The 17,308-nt window shown below is 38.8% G+C and overlaps 1 protein-coding gene across 1 annotated transcript; it reads left to right on the top strand.

The window, feature by feature from the left end:
- Nucleotides 1-54: 54 nt before the first annotated feature.
- LOC134934012 (olfactory receptor 5P52-like) lies at nucleotides 55-16,987 on the top strand. The gene is made up of 4 exons (XM_063929536.1): nucleotides 55-184; nucleotides 2,354-2,410; nucleotides 13,941-14,020; nucleotides 16,058-16,987. Exons 1-4 carry the CDS (start codon nucleotides 55-57, stop codon nucleotides 16,985-16,987), a joined length of 1,197 nt encoding a protein of 398 aa, XP_063785606.1.
- The last annotated feature ends 321 nt before the right edge of the window (nucleotides 16,988-17,308 follow it).

The following is a 17,308-nucleotide window of genomic DNA, read 5'->3' as shown; positions in this document are numbered from 1 at the left end:
CTCAAGATTTAAACATGTTATACCATTTGTCAGCTTCTTTTGAATTTTTTAATAATGACAAGTTTGGAGAGAGATTATGGAAAATTACTGTTTTCAGATGAACAAGACCTCACAGAACACAAGGCTGGTGTTTCCTGCAGTATTACTGACAATAGGGCTATAGATCAACCCATGAAATGTTGCAGTATGTAATGCTGGAAAGTGTGTGAGTATGATCGAATAGGATAATACTTCAATAACAGGGAACATGTTTAATGCTAAAAAAAAAAATGCTATAAATGTGCAAGTGAAAAGAGTTTGAATCTGGGAATTTTGAAAAAAAATGAAATACAAAGGTTGTGGAACTTGGATAATTTTTGTGCTATTTTATATTTTTATAGTTTATGTCTATTATCACTTGCTTTACCTAGAATATGGAGCTCTCATTTTCTTTTGTATTAACTCTACATGTGAAGCATCTTGTGACCAGAATTGTTTGAATCATTTTAGGCATTCGCTGATATTAAAGAAGGTAATGTATAAAAAATTTTAAAAAGCTCAATATTTGCGTTATTTGCGGTTCCCAAATTACTTATTGAGTTAATGTAAAATATCTTATTCTTCCATAACTCTTCCTGTGAGATTTCTCTCCTTATCACTTGTGGTAATTACAGTATCTCACAATACAAATTCTGTAGATCTAATTTGAGGGAACAGACTTAGGGGCCCCTGTAACATTCATTGCAATTTAAATCTGTAATTTGACGTCATTTTCTTGCATTGTATTTATTGTGAAATGTATTAAAAATGTTTTATTTTTTTTAAGTACTTTTGAAAACAGTGTAGTTTTACAATGTGTTTTTTGCAATATTTAATTTTTTTTTATAATAAGCTGCTCTATTTGCATTTTGGAGAAGTTTCACCTTTCTACTGATCAAATACATGTTACTCCTTCTGCAGCTACCATTAAATATATATCAAATTGTACAATAAAAATCTGCCTGGTTAATTTGATACATATGAATAATATTGCATGCCCTCTCCCTCGCTAAACAGTCATACTTCAAGAATCTCATTTCCTACCAGTTTTTCAACCACTGGTGCTTCTTTGAAACTGTCAACTCCCTCCTCTGCTCACTCCCAACTCATCTCCCCTCTTCACTCTCTACTATTGACTTTGCCACTTACTTAACATACAAAATTGACTCCATACATCAGGACACCACATCCCACCAGACCATCATCAACCAGCCACCTCCTATCCCTTACTAACCCTCTTCATCCCACTTACCAACTCTGACATCTTCCATCCATGTATCTGGTGAGGAAGTCATGGCCCTCATCCGTTCTTTACCTCATCATCACCTCCCCACTTGGCCCTGTCCCCTCCCACCTCATCCGCTACTTCTCTCCTTCTGCATGTCCCCACCTTGCCCACCTCCTTAATCTCTCCCTCTTTTCAGGCTCTGTCCCCTCTGCCATCAAACATGAATTCATCTCCCCTATTCTTAAAAAACCTACCCATGATCTAATCAACCTCTCCAACATATTCGCTACAACGGACTTACTACCTTTATTTCCTCCCACTTCCTGCTTGACCCATTGAAGTCTGGCTTCTGATCTGTCCACTACAATGAAACTTCCCTCACAAAAATCAGCAATGACCTACTTGCTGACAAATCTAAGAGCCACTACTCTGCTCATTTTCCTAGACATCTCTGCTGATTATGACACTGTGACCACCCTCTCCTCCTGCAAATCCTTCACTCCCTTGATCTACAGTATGTGACACTTTCCTCTCCTTGCTGTCCTCCTACCTCTCTGACTGTTCCTCCTCTGTCTCCACTCATGGATCATCATGGAAGGAATTAACTTCTATCCAGAAGTTCTATAGAACAGGACAGGTCCACCAGATACAGTATGAGGAAGGAGGAGATGGCCAAGCAAACTCACCAACACAACAAGGAAGCTGAGGAAAATATATTGTGAGGTCTAGTAGGGACCAGGTATCATGTAAGCATTTTTTTCGTGATAGAAACAAACAAGGAATTAGATGCACTAATCAGTCAGACCAATTACCACCACCCAGGCAACCGCCCTAGTCTGCCTCCCACTTCAAATCATGAGAATATCTCTGAGGAACTTCAGAGGTCAAGAATGAGATGAGCTGCTGAGGTGGACAAGCAGTACAACAATGTTGTGTGAAAGGCATGAGCAATGTAACAGAATATTTATGGGAGTGTATGAGGAAGAAGTGTCAGAGCTCTAAATACTGACCAATTGCAGAGGTTAGGAGAAAAAAATCTGTTGGAAAGTTTGGAATATTCTGTAACTTTGATAGTAATATCATTAATAAATGTAATACCCACCTTAGAACAAGAGAAGAATGCAGATGTAGTAGCCAAGAGTGGCATTCGAGGGTATGGTGTTGGTACTAAAGAGAGCATTACATTTCTGCCACAGTACAAGATATAAACCTATCACTTGGTGGGAGCAAGATTTAGAGGGCTTGTAGGAGCTTGGGGACCAAAGAATTCAACAAGGCAGTGATGGGCAAGAACAGCTGTTCTAATTAGACCTGGAGCCCCAAGGACGAGTGCCAGAGAATGCAAGGAGATAGAGTAGTTGAGCTCTGTAAAATTCATTCTTGAAGTAGGGGATATTCAAACCTTTACAAATGCAAGGGTGCTGCAGGACACTGAACTCGATCCATGGCCAACTACCAAACAAAGGGACTAATTTGATATTGAAAGATGCAGAAAACAAAGTGGAGAGAACATTATCCATCAAAGGGGAAATTCAGACCTGATCATAGCAGCAAATTTGTTAGCAGTTGGGCAAAACTATGTGCAGTGCAGGTGTTGCAGATTTAACATTTGCAGAAAGACTTAGATTTGGGTGGGCTATTTTGTTTCTGTGCAGGGTAAATACAAGCTGCTTTTTTTTTACACTGCAGTTTAGATTTCAGATTGAACACACCCCACGCAAATCTAACTCTCTATGCACATGTTACATCAAACACCCCGCCCCCCTCCCCTGCAGTGCACATGGTTTTGCCCAACTGCTAACAAATTTGCTGCTACGATCAGGTCTGAATTACCCCCAAAGTCTGAAGCAGGTAGAGAATCCTAGGAAAAACAATAATTTAAATGTAAATAATATGACCAATCTAAGACACAGTTTACTTCTGGATGTAAGAAGCAGAGTATATTTATTTTTAAAGCGAGAGACTATAATTCTTTAATCCAAGCAAGCTGTCAATTTAAGATAATGTGGAGGCCCAGGAGCTTTTTAGTCAGCAGAGGAAGGAAGAAATTGAATACTTAGTTTTGTCTGGATTGATTTTGAAATTGGAAAAATAGCCAAATTTAAGGATTTCCTTGGATAATTTCAGATGGTAGGTAGGGGATTTGGCTATGGTTATGAATATGTTGTCGACATAAAGAGCAGCTTTACTGTATACTCCTTGCAACCAACTCTAACACCAGAGATAGTAGGAGCGTTGCCCTAATTGTAACCTGCCAGGAGTTCCATAATAAGGGCAAATACAAAGGGGAGAGAGGGCATCCAAAGCCTTGTCAAGAGATGGGGCCTTAGCAGCACTGAATTGATGAACCAGGTCAATCCCTCTCTAGTTGTTGTCTAGAGTCTGATGGCAAGGTGATATGATGCTGACAGGGACCCCTGCACCTCTACATATGTTCATAAGTACTTCTGATTAGAAGCTGTGATGAAAGAGATAATAACTCCGCTCATGACAGATTTTGCTGATATCCAAACATAAGTTTGGTAATTTTAAAAATGGGAAATGTCATTCCTACACTTTTTCCAGGAAGCTTCCAAACAGTTTCTAAATTTAAGTGAGAGTGGCAAATGTGAAGGGAATTTCCCCAATTTGGTAAAATCAGGCTTCTCAGGAAATGTAAAGTATTCGAGACCATTGCAAGATTTGACAAATAAATTTTACCCAATTTATTTTTTAGATCATGCAGAAATAAATTTTTAAATGGCAAATGCAACAAAATGAGACAAACACAGTCAATGAGTTCAAACTATCTGTCAATCAAAAGTAGGAGTGCTATTAGTCTTGCTGGTAAGATAGGATCCAGCACGAGGAAGAGATCTCAATGAGGAATAAAGTCCAAGCTCTTAGAGTAAGAGAGAACCATCTTCCACAGGTTTAGAAAAGAGAGGTCTGGTCTTGGTGAAGACTTGAAGCTAAGATGGAAAAATCCTCTGGTAATAATAACCATTTTGCCATAGATTTTTAATGGCATCCAGCAGAGCTTTCTCTTCCTGTAAAGTAGAATGAGCAATGCCATTGTAGAATTGCACCTCTGTTTTTTCATAGCAGAAACAGAGGGAGGCCTGTGAGATGGTCGTCAGCTGCTACTAGACATTGTAGAATTGCATCCAGATGATGACATCATGCAGTGGATGACTAACAGGCGGAAGAGCATGATAAGCTTGGTCCAGTAGGAGGTCAGACACTTTTAAATGTGGTAGTATCAAACTCTTGGCTTAATTAGTAAATGTGCGGGTGTTTTGCACATCTATGATCTTGGCTTAATTCAAAGCTGATCGTAGATGTGCAAAACACCCGCACATTTACGATCCAAATCTCTGACATGTGTGGGGATGTCCAGAAGAGGGCTAGTCCACCCCGCATGCCAGGCCCTATGCCCCCTGCAGAGGTGCGAAAGCATCGCACAGTGGCAGGCGGCTACCCACCATGATTTTGGTTGCAGCAGCTGCGTTTGATGTCACGCAGACACCACGACCCGCCCCAGCAACTGTCGGGACATGCCTGCATTGTCCAGAGCATGCCCCTTAAACAGAGCTTCAATGCCCACAAAACACGGTGTCGACACCCTATTCCCGCTCCCCCTTCCAGGTCTTAAATTGAATTCTGCTACCGGCATACGCGCATGCGCAGATGAACAAAAATCGCTACCTAGCAATTTTAATTAATCAGCGACGGGGTCTGAATTAGACTGTACAGTCTATGGAAGGAAGGCAACCTGCAACTATAATAATTTAAGAATCCATAATTGTCCCATTTTTTTAAAAGCTTTTCTGTACTTCATTGTTTCATGAGTCATGAGTCCTATTGGAGAAAGAGCGCTATATAAATACAATAATAAGAAGAATAACAATAATAATAATAATAGTAATTATTATTATTATAATTCATTCAGATACAAAATTATTAGAGAGTATAGATTTGTTTCCACACGTATTATTTTATAATAAGTTACAGTATTCCTAAACACATATCAAAATAAGTCTACAAAGTATTTAGCTTTTTTAATTATTTAATAACAGTAATATAGGTATAAAACTAAAATACTCTTTAATAAGCAATAAGTTTAATTCTGTAAATGGCAGAAACAAGCTTAAGTTATATACAAAGTTTGTGACCTCACTGCATGTAAAATGCTACATTATATTACCAATTAAGTACTATTGGGCTGATTCAGAGGTGGATGCTGTACTGTAGCAATGTTTTTTTCAGTTTATTTATTTTATTGACCTTTGCATCTGCAGGTGCTTCACTGCTCATGTGCAGAACAGGAGTAGTGATGATGGATGCAGTACAGCTGCAGATGCCGGGTGAGTGATGACTGGATTGAGCCATTGTGGGGCCCAAGACACTTTAGATAGTGGGGCCATCTCCTCTTGGCAGCATTACCCAACTGGCTGTGCCCACTTTGTGTGCATCTTCCCACCACCTCCATGATTCAGCAGGTCCTACCTACACTCCTGCAGGGTTGTCAAGAGATGATAAGGGCCTAGGTTCTGGAGGGAGCCAGCGGCTCATCTCCCCTGTGTCTCTCATCCTCACCCCCTGTGTCTCTCAGCCTCATCTTCCCCCATGTCTCTTAGTCTCACACCCTGTATCTCTCAGGCTCACATTCCATCTTTCAGCCTCATCCCCACCCCCTGTGTCTCTCAGCCTTATCCCTATCTCTCAGCTTCATTGCCCCTCTATTGTCTCTCAGCCTTATAGGCAGGATATACTTAATGGAAAATGTGGTAAACCCTTATTTGCCACATTTTCCAAATGTACTAAGCCCCAGCCACCATGTCCGTGCTGCGGAGGGGATCGCCAGCTTTTGCTTGCAATACCCCAAAGAAGCCTATGGGCTTCTCGCCACAGTGCTGGTGTGAGAGATCTGATCAGATCCCTCCCAGCATACACGTTAACACCCCCGTCACTCTGTGCATGTGGAGACTGACTACCGGGGCTGAAACCCGGATGTCAGGATGCCGCCGGGGATCGCATACACAGCTCATATCGGAAGAGCTGTCCTTCGCAATGCTAATTGCATATGTAATTATAGTACATATGCGATTTGCATTGTGATGATAAGCGGCGATGAGCAGCAATGTCTTTTAGTACATCCCACTCTATGTCTCTTATCTCCCCCTGTGTCTCTTATCCTTCATCCTCCCCCACTGTGTCTCTAAGACTCATCCTCACCCACTGTGCTTCTTATCCTCATACCCCAATCTCTCAGCTTCATCTCCCTTGTCTCTCAGCATCCTCACCCAAACTTCACCCCTATGTATCTCACAAACCCCTCTCCGCACCTCAACTTTCTGTTCCTCAGCCCAGCAGCATGCTATTGGGAACTTGTGAAGGTTGACTCAACCTCACTCAGTGTCACTCCCCTCTCTGCTGCAGTGCTGGGGCCTCCTGATATTCTCTCCAGTCCAACCACCTCTCTCCTCCTGATTCCTATTCCTCCTCTTTCCTGGCTTCAATGGGATATTGTGTGAGTCATGTTGAATATTATGATGTCTAAGGTGTGGGTGCCAAGGACATGGCATCAAAAGGGTACTTCCTGCAGCACCTCTGATGGACTCAGTGTTCTTCCCAGCAACTGCTCCATGACCCTGCACTGCTGCTGGGACTCAAGAGAGATGATTTTGGTGGCAGATCTGAGTGGCATCAACTCCAGCCAGAGAGCCCCTTTCTGAAATGGGGGCCTGGGGGTACTGACCCCTGCCCTCCCCTTTAATCTGGCACTGAGTGACAGTCTAAAGTAGTATAAGAAAGAAATATGACAATGACGGTGCTAAGCCAATGTTCCACATTTATTCAACACATATACTAAACATAAAATCTCCAGTCTTTTAGTCCTTGACCATGATTAGACTCCAATGTGTACAGGTATATGTGAATAAAACAAATAGATAAAAACACAGAATGTGTAAAACCTTCTCTGTTTCTTTTTCTTAACCAAGATAGGTCTCCTTCATGATGTATAAGGTGGAATACAGTGATTTCTCCTCCACTCAAAATCCTGATATTTGTGTGTCCCTAGTATTAAGAACAATCACACCCTGTGATATTCACAAAGGCAAATAGATGCTTACTTTTGCTTACATGTGAGCTTATGATATGCAGTCACTTAAAGGTTTCTTTTCCCCTCTATCTTTTGCTCTCCAAATCTCTACGGCCATGTGCAAACGGTGAGTATATGTGGGATAATTAAAAGCATTATTTTAATAACAAAAAACAGGGGGTAATACAGCCAGAGTGACAGAATAGAAATGCATATGGGCAAAAAGTATATATTACATATACAGCATAGCAGGAGATGATGGAATCCCGGGACTTACTTCTGTATGTTGCACCAGCTGCTGCTGTTCAAATCTGTCACTCTCCGGCTGCCTTGTCACCAACGCATTTCGACGCTATACATGACACCTCCAGCAGCATTTGCATAATTTCACACAGCCACTGCATATACAGTAAAAACACAGTTGCTCTCTGAATTAGCCCCTATAGTTATAACAATTTCAACATACTATATTGAAATAAGTTCCAATTTTGTGTGAACATACTATAGAAAATTACAGTTTGCCAGTAGTAAAAAAAACAATGAGTCCATAATATTGGCTTTTCATTGTGTGTGTTTGCTTTGGTTGTTTCATCATGTTATTAATTTGTTATTTTTTTATTGTTAGATTTTGTAAGTCTTAACAGTAAAACTATGTTTGTTTTATGTTTTCTAGTTTTCTTATAGGCATTGTACCCCCACTCCAGATCCTTGGAGGCTATTCAATACATCTATCACTCTCTCATCAGAAAAAATAAATAAATAAATAAAATACAAAATCTCATTTATGCCCTGCTATTTTAGAGTGTTTCCCTCATTGTTGAATTTTAAACAATATGGTCTTCTTTATCCCTATTATTACATTATATCGTTTTTCAATGTTTCTGTCCCATCTCTTATCAATTGTAGATTAATTATATTATGTAGTTTATGTAACATTTTTTGCAGGGGTCTGAGGTTTTTCTAACTTAGAAATTAATTTCTGGTGGTAGATTATTTCCAGTAAAAAAATTACTTCCTGTATACTGTATAAACAGATAATGACCATTGGAAACCATTTCTGGAGTAGAAACCAGCCCACAGACACCCAGAATTAGCCACTTCACTCTGTAGCATGGAAACACACTGTGTGTCTCCTGATCATTACAGGGCTAAAGTCTTGATGAATAGGTGTTACTGTAGGTACAATTAAGTTGTGGTTATCAGAGTTCAGGTGTAAAAAGAGGTACAATAGGTCTAGTGGTGCATAAGAGGTATAATTTCAAGATTACACATGAAATATAGAAAGTCATTGCTGAAGGCTTGGTAGTTAAGCGTTAGGAAGAATAATTTCCATTTAGATGACACAGGGGTCCAATGTAGAGATTTTCAGAATGTCTTGATGTATGTGGAGCCATAAAATAGGTAGATAAATCTTGCTAAAGCAATTTATGTGAAATGAAGCAGTGATAGATATTGAGGGGAATACAGCATACCAGGCTGCTGCAGTAGTTTAGGTGGGAAATGATGAGAGCATAGAAATAGGTTTTTGGTAAATCTTGTTAAAAATTGTGTATTCTATAAAATTGATGTCAACAGGACTAGAAGATTTCAAGGGTGGCTCTAGGTACAATAATATTATTAGCTCTATTTTGGATGTTGTTATCGTTAGGATCAGATTTGTCCAAATACATCTGTACTAACATTGTGCAAAATTGTTCCATTCATCACGCCATAGACTTTGATAGGAATCTGGGACACGGTAGTTGCTGGGGAAAAAAGAACTACATACTGTATTGCAAACTAGGAAACGAGTGGGGGTGGAATGTGACAAACACCATCTGTGAGACCATACAAAAAACCAACAGGCTTTCAGGAGTCAGCAGGAGCAGCGTGCAGTGTCCTCAGATCAGTTTGTCTCCAGAACCAGCCTTCCTAGCACCCCTTTTATTCCAGAACCCGGGGCACATGTCCCCCTAGCACCCTTCCCCCCACTGTTCTGAGAAGCATTTATGGGATCAGAAGCTGAAGAGTATTCTGTTCCTTGTAGAGCTCTAATTTAATAGATGTTTCTGCTATAGATATGAACATAGGATTTTCTATTATTACCTTAAGTACAAGTACACCAAATGTACACAAACTTTTTGTTTATTGTTAAAATACAAATAAAATATTCAATAATTCATTTTCATAAACATTTTCTTAAACACCGAAAAAATTTAAACAACTCAAGGGTTTGTATGCCTATTCACTTTTTGTTAATACAATAATAGAGTATTTCCCCCAACGCATTTCATCTGTGGTGGCTTCTTCAGGGGTGTTAATTCTCAGGCAATTGAGCTTTCATATTTTGATGACAGGAATTATTTTCATTCTCAGATGTTGATCTAGTGACATAGACCATAGGCAAAAGCGGACAATTGTGCTAAAAACATACACAGAATAATCTCAATTGGATTCCACACATAAATTAGAGCTAATATCTTTAGAAGAATGTATTAAAATTCATAATAGTTGTCCAATGTCCTACATTGATGAGCAGCAATCAATCACCACTGTATGGTATGAAGTCCAAATGCAGTCTTCAGACCATACATTCCATACTTCAGACCATACAAAGGTGATTAGGGCCCTCTATAATATAATAAAGGGGCTAAAATAACAAATAATATCGCCTCTAAGGACAGATTTATCCATCATCCAAAACAGGAGAGGGTCATCATCTAAATGGGGTAAGTTGTCATTCTTGAAGGTCTCTCAAGCAGATTCCAAGCATTGCTGGAATTTAAGAGAGTTCGCCAAGTATGAGGAAAATCTCCACAATTTAGTAGATGTGGAAGTGTCTGGAAAGTGAAGGGTAGTTGAGACCAGTACATGATTGGAGAGGGCAATCGCCTCAAAGTGTGAACTTGTTACCTGAGGTAGGAGATAATGTGACAGCAATATATAGTCTATCCTAGAGAGGGAGTGGTGCACGTCCGGTAAACAAGTAAATTCCTTGTCTATAGGGTGGAGGGCCCTCCATATGTCAATCGCTTGTCATCTCTCAGTCAATGGACTCCTAACTTAGGCAAAGTAAAGGGTCTAGTGGGTGCCTGAGCTCTATCTAAATAAGGAGATGAAATTAGGTTTATATCACCACAAAGTATCAAAGGATCCGAAAGCAATGGACACAGTTTGGCCAATAACATCTGAAAAAAAGATTTTGAATACACATTGGGAGCATACACATTACACAGTAAATATGGCTTATTCTGAATCTTAACTGATAAAATTACATAAGGACACTGCGGGTCAACTGCTTTCTAGTTTGCTTTCTAATTAAATTGGGATTGGTATACCACTAACGAAAGCAATACTCCTTATAATGTCAGCCAGAGCAAATACGGGTAAAATATTAATATAAATGTGAGTTGCGATACTTGCAAATTGGAATTGCTATATTACTTAAAAGGAACTCTACCTATCAGCTAAAATCAGAAGATATCATTTCCATTTCAGGATCATTACTTTCATCTCAGAAAAATTTTGATACACTGATTGTATATAAGGAGTATGCAGAAATAGAGACTCAGTGGGGGGATGAATCTTTTGAGATATCAATATAACAAAAACGAATGATATTGGCAATATATATGCTTATACAGCAATTTTAGGAGATCTTACATTGAAACACACACGTGGACACGCTTTTTAAATCTTTATTCTCATTCTTTCATTTTTCTTAAGTCAATTATATGTTAGTCCTTGTAATTTTTAACCTCTATGTTTCACTGTAGTCTGGACCAATTATTCATAAATTCATTTTTAATGAACATCTAATAAAGGTTATGTTTTAAGAAATACTCTATCTTTAGTTAGTGCGTCAACACTACAGATTCCTTCTGTCTTTTTCCTCTTCAAATTCTAGTATATGCATACTGTAGTTGACAGCACCCCCTGAATGTATTTAATATTATTCATTATTTGGATAGAGGGGTCTTTATTCAATGGATGCGTGGTGACGAACCTCACACATCCATACAACACTTATATCATATTGAGTGTGCAGATACTAAGCCCGTTTCTCTAGCATGTGTCCTTGGGACCCTGGGTCTGGGTGGACATGGAAACAGCTATTATCTCCCCCACCTGCAAATCTTTGATCCCTGCTCTCCAACTGAACCCCTGAGTATTGTTTCCAGACAGTGATAGGTATACTTCTTGCATTGTGGCACAGATGCAATGCCCTCTGTTCTATAGCTCCAATTCCCCCCCTCTCATGCCACTTTGGGACATCCTGATTTTTTGCCTGGGCCCCCCATCTGCATTCACTTCATGGCCTAGGGTTGGTGTTGCATTTCTTAATGATATTACTGTCAGAGGTATATTACCAACTTTCCAACGGCTTCTTTCTACCAACCTCTACCTTTAACAATACTTACAGCTCCAACACTGATTCAATTTGCACTCCAATAGACATTCCTCTAGACCAGTCACCTATTTTAACAACATTGTTGCACTGTTCACCTGCCACAGGGGCTAATCTCATTATTGTCCATACAGTACCTATGTTTCTTCTCAGACAGATTCTCATCAATTGAAGTAAGAACAATGCTTGTGTGGTCCCCTGGACATGGATAATTGATCTGACATTTGGTCTGGTTCTTCTAAGTCCTCTATTTGTGTGTTTTTAAAGGAAAATGTTTATGAATTATATAAATGGTACCTGTTTCCAAACAGACTCAACAATATGTTTCCATCAGTGTCCTCTCTGTGTTGTTGAGGTTGCTTGGCCACTGGGTCCTTCCTCCATAGCTGATGGACCCGGTCCTGTTCAACAGACATTCCTAAAATGTATTCCCTTCTGGTCCCCCCCCTCACCCCAATATACCTTTTCTTCCCAAGTATTTCCTACTCCCCCTACCATTCCCTGATTTGTCCCACCATCAAAGCAGGCTTGCTAGACATGTCCTGACAGCTACCAGATGCCTCATTGCTGCTAACTGGAAATCCCTGAGCCCCCTTTTAACACACCTCCTCAGCTTCTCTTATTCAGAAGATATGGTTCCAAAACAAGATGGAGATGACCAGTTTCCTTTGGCTCATTAAACAAAACTTGAGAACCCTGGTTTTAACACCCCTATCTCCCAGCTCTTCTCTTTTAGTGTGTTGCCCACACCTTTTCATGGTTGACCGACATTTTCACCCCTCATTTCTCCCTCCACTAGGTAGCGATATCTAATGTTTCCCTCCCTCTTTACCCTTCTCTACCTAACCCCCATTCTTCCATTTCCATGTTATTTAATAATCTGGCATCTGCTGCATGGCACTTTATTCAGAAAACAATTGACTTTTGTTTATCTTCCTCTTTCTGTATCCCTTGCATGGGATTATTGCTGACATTTCCTTATCTTTTTTTTGTTTTAAGCCTCAATAACCTTTCATTAAAAAGTAGTTTGACGTACAAATAGGGTCTTAGAAAATAATGAGGGTAGATGTAATGTGTGAAGGGTTAAGGGAAACTAAAAAAGCAACTCATTGATGCTTGCTCTGAATGACTTAAAACTTTATTATCAATCTTGTGGGATGCAGTCAGGATCCCTGCAATCAGAATACTACCATTTGAAATACCGATGCCGGAATCCTGACAATGATCAGAATACCGACACTGGGATCCCTAAAAGGATTACAACGCCTGTGTTGGTATCCCAAATTAGGAACTGCTGCCACTCAGGATAGGTTAGCTGCCAGAGGGGAGGCTAGGTTTAGGCTGGGGGTAGGTTTAGGTTGTGGGGATGGGGGTTAGGTTAAGGCACCTCTGGGAAGGTTAGGCTATGGTAAAGTGAGGGTTAGGTTTAGGCTGTGGGAAGGGGGTTTAGGGTTAGACACCACCATGGAGGGATTGGTTTAGGCTACTGGTGGGGGAGGGTTAGGTTTAGGTTGTGGGCAGAGAGGGTTAGTGCTAAGGGGTTAGAGATTAGAATATAAGAACCTCTCTCCTCCAATGTTGGGATTTCCAGCTCCGGTATGCCACAGTCCAGATTTTGACTGCCGGCATCCTGACCATCAGGATATCATATGTAATCCAATCAATCATCTACTTAGAGAAAAAAGCCATATACAGTAGTCTGTAAATTCAAGATGCCTTTGAATAGATTCACATTTAGAACATGTCAATGGTCAAATATGTATTGTGTGCACAAAGGGTTAGTCAAAGTGTCAGTTAAGGTCACACGTAAACAACAAAGTCAGCCCTGATCCATCATCTTCAAGTGTCATCATTAGTATCAATATTATTCTGAAAAAGTACTCTCAGACACTAATCAGGATAACATCAACATCATTATTTTTAACTGTTAGTTTTCACAAACATGATCACATAATTATTATTATTTTTACAAATCACTAGAGATTGTATAGCTACAAATCTGAATTAATAAGGAAAACACATGAGGTGTATAGAGAATAAATACTGGAGGTCTCCTGGGGTTTCTGCATGAGGTTTATAAAAAGAATCATTCTGTAGATGATCATTCACAGTATCCCCCTGCTGTGGGTAAGATGTTCTGTTGTCTCTAATAGGAAAGCAGAAATGTGACACTTCTTGTTTCATAATACTGAAATTGTTATATTGAACTCCATTTACTACAGGAATGGGTAACTCGATACAGTATCACAGTGGGGAGACAAATATTACAGGACACACTGCGCTCAATCATGTTGCTGCAGAGGTAAGTTCTAATAATGCTGTACACTTAGAATATATTTTATGACAATTGTGGACACTATGGAGGCTACAGGACACAAATAGTCAGAATTTAACATCTGTGACACCATACAACTCAGTAGAGTGTATACACCTACCAATACATAGAAAAGGTTGCAAATTGCTAAGCTCTCTGACATACAATATATTACCCAAAATTCTTGTTTACCCACCCCCATGTTGTAATGAACAAGGTCTAACTCAGCAGAAAGTGTGACATATTTTTCCACAGTATTCAGTCTTATTGGATACTGTATAAGAGACCTGCAATCCTTTTAATAACAGTTCTATTTCATGAAGTGTGGACATAGCATAACCACTATACAATGAAAGTAAGTGATCAATATCACATTAGTTTGCAGTGCATTGAAATAATCAGCAACACTGTAACAGGTTAAATCAGTGAGCAGGAGTGAATGGCAGGGAGATGAGGCAGCCCATATAGTTATATAGATTAGTGTATAATGGCAAGGGAATCCTGTTATCTTGCAGAATTTGTACTTGACTGCTATATACGTAGCACTTGCTGTGATGTGAGGTATTTAGCAAGTACTGTATATCAATAGATGATGTAGGGGTATGTAATGAGGAATCCAGTAACTGTTTTCACTTGCAGCAGGTATTGGCAGCAAACACTGATTAACATACAAAGGTGAAGTAACAATCCAAGGCTGTGATCAAGCTCAAAAGTCTGTGGCTGTTGACAAGATCATTTCAGACATTGCTTTGAGCAAGAAGCTGTAACAAGGATTCAAAGTCTTTGGTTGTGGACATGGCTTTACCTTACATGAGTTCAAACCACTGACTGAGGTAAAAACAGACTATCACCAGCACTGAGAAATCAGTGAGTCCAGGCTATACAGGTGGTTGATTGCCTCACCGAGCTCACTCTCATGACTCTTACAATCAGCTGATCATTAAGAATACCACAAAGACTACAACCCTAACAAAAGTTCCCAGTAACCATAGAATTAAGCTGCACTGCACAAAGGAGCTGCACAGCAATAGAACCTGATGACTATTTAAGGGCAGCAGTGTCCAGTGGGTTCTAACACAGGGTAGATATTTAAGAAAAAATAAAAGCAAATGTACAAAAAAGAATGATTAACCATGACATTGTTCAGTATATATATCTAAAAACAAGTGCAACTCTAATTAATCAGTGATATACCAGAAATTGCTTATTGCATGGTTTCTAGCTCTCACGTATTACAGTAATTAAGACTTGTATGTTTTCTTTTTAAATTGCTTTCAACTAATAAAAAAATTGTATAACATATGGCTAGGTATGTCATATCGAAATAATGAAATATTTATTATATTATTATTTATATTTTAGTTGCCAAAGATTATTTGTTATATTGCAATGCCAACACTAAAGTAGTTCAGTTGTCAGAAGAGTTGACAATTAAAATGTGTTCAATTAAATCCAGCCCTTAGTGTCTACATACTGATCCATGACTTATCCTATTTCTGCTAATCAGATGCTCGCTGAAGAAGTAACAGTACACATTGTATAGCATTTGCTGTCTGTGATATACAGTAGCTCTGATGGAAGTTATTGAACCAATAAAACACTTTAGACATTCATCCATTAATAAGCCAGATATTACCATGATTCTGGGAGCAATCCACTCAACTAATTGATTTTGCTTTTTTTTCTAATCAGATTTTGCATTATTGGTTCTTAATTCTAACCCTCAAGAACCCACATGAGGTCTTGTTATCAGGATTTCTGTCTATGTAAGCAGGTGGGACAATTGCTGTCCTAGCAACATAAAGGAACTCACTAGTGTATGATTTTAGAAACCACAAAACATGACCAGTTGGTGGTACTTAAGAACTGGAGATGAAAACCATTGTCATACATACTTACAGAATCAACTCCACCATACAGTACTTGCATAACCTTGGTTTGTTTTTTTAGTCTGGATCAATAAAGTACATAGAACCATGTATGGTATGAGCTGTAAAACACTTCTGCTCTTTTTATACCTTCCAGGTGAGGAATAGAACGGTAATCACAGATATCTTTCTGTTAGGAATACCAAGTTTCCAGCAATATAAGATTTTATCTTTCTCTCTGTTCATTGTTGTTTACTGGGTGACAATATGTGGTAACCTCCTGATAATCTCACTGGTGGTGAACAGCAAGAATCTCCATTCTCCTATGTACTTCTTCCTTACACAGCTTTCTATGTGTGACATTTTTTCTGCCACAGATATTGTCCCCAATATGCTTTATGTTATCCTCAATGATGGAGGCCTCATTTCTCTTAAGGGCTGTATCACTCAATATTTAATCTTTTGTTCTTCAGGAAGCTCAGAGTCTTTCCTTCTGGCAGTGATGTCTTATGACCGTTATTTGGCCATATGTAACCCACTGCGTTACAGTGCTATAATGAACCACATTTTTTGCCTTAAATTGGTTATAATGTGCTGGGTTATAAGTTATTTAGTGTTACTTAATCAAGCTATACCAGTACTTAAGTTATGGTTCTGTGGGCCACATGTGATTGACCATTTTTTTTGTGATTTTTACCCGTTGCTGAAACTTTCCTGCTCAGATACTTATGTAGTTGAATTTGAATGTAACTTGCTTTCAATCCCATTAATTATTTTTCCTTTCTTCATCATTATTGTTTCATATATCTATATTGCTTTCACCATCCTAAGAATTCCATCACTTACTGGAAGACATAAGGCCTTCTCTACCTGCAGCTCTCACCTGCTTGTTGTCTTTATATTTTATGGGGCCCTGACAAGTATTTATTCAGTTCCTAAAAAAGCAAATTCACAAAGATTAAGTAAGCTTCTGTCTCTGCTGTACACTGTGGTAACACCATTGATTAACCCTATCATTTATAGCTTCAGAAATAAGGACATTCATAAAGCATTTAATAAATATATCAAGGATATTTCAAACAGATAAACTAGATAATCCTCCTATAATCAATGAAACAATTTCAATCATTTTTACATTTTTATATAATCACAAATTTGGTTAGAGATCATAAAAAATAACTGTTTTCAGATGTCAAAAGGGCTACAGATTGCTCCATTTTATTTTGCAGATGATGCAGTGCTTAAAACAGAAAAAGGTGAGAATATGTCCAAATAGAGTAGCATCTCAATAACAAAGAACATATTCTATGATATCGATGGTTTCAATGTGGAAGTAATAAGATTTTGAATATGAAAATTTGGCTGAAAAACTAAATTTAACGTTATGGATAATTTATGCGTTATTAAT

Source organism: Pseudophryne corroboree, chromosome 6, assembly GCF_028390025.1.
Source record: "Pseudophryne corroboree isolate aPseCor3 chromosome 6, aPseCor3.hap2, whole genome shotgun sequence".
NCBI classification, from domain to species: Eukaryota; Metazoa; Chordata; class Amphibia; order Anura; family Myobatrachidae; genus Pseudophryne; species Pseudophryne corroboree.
This window is presented reverse-complemented; position numbering and strand designations above follow the sequence as displayed.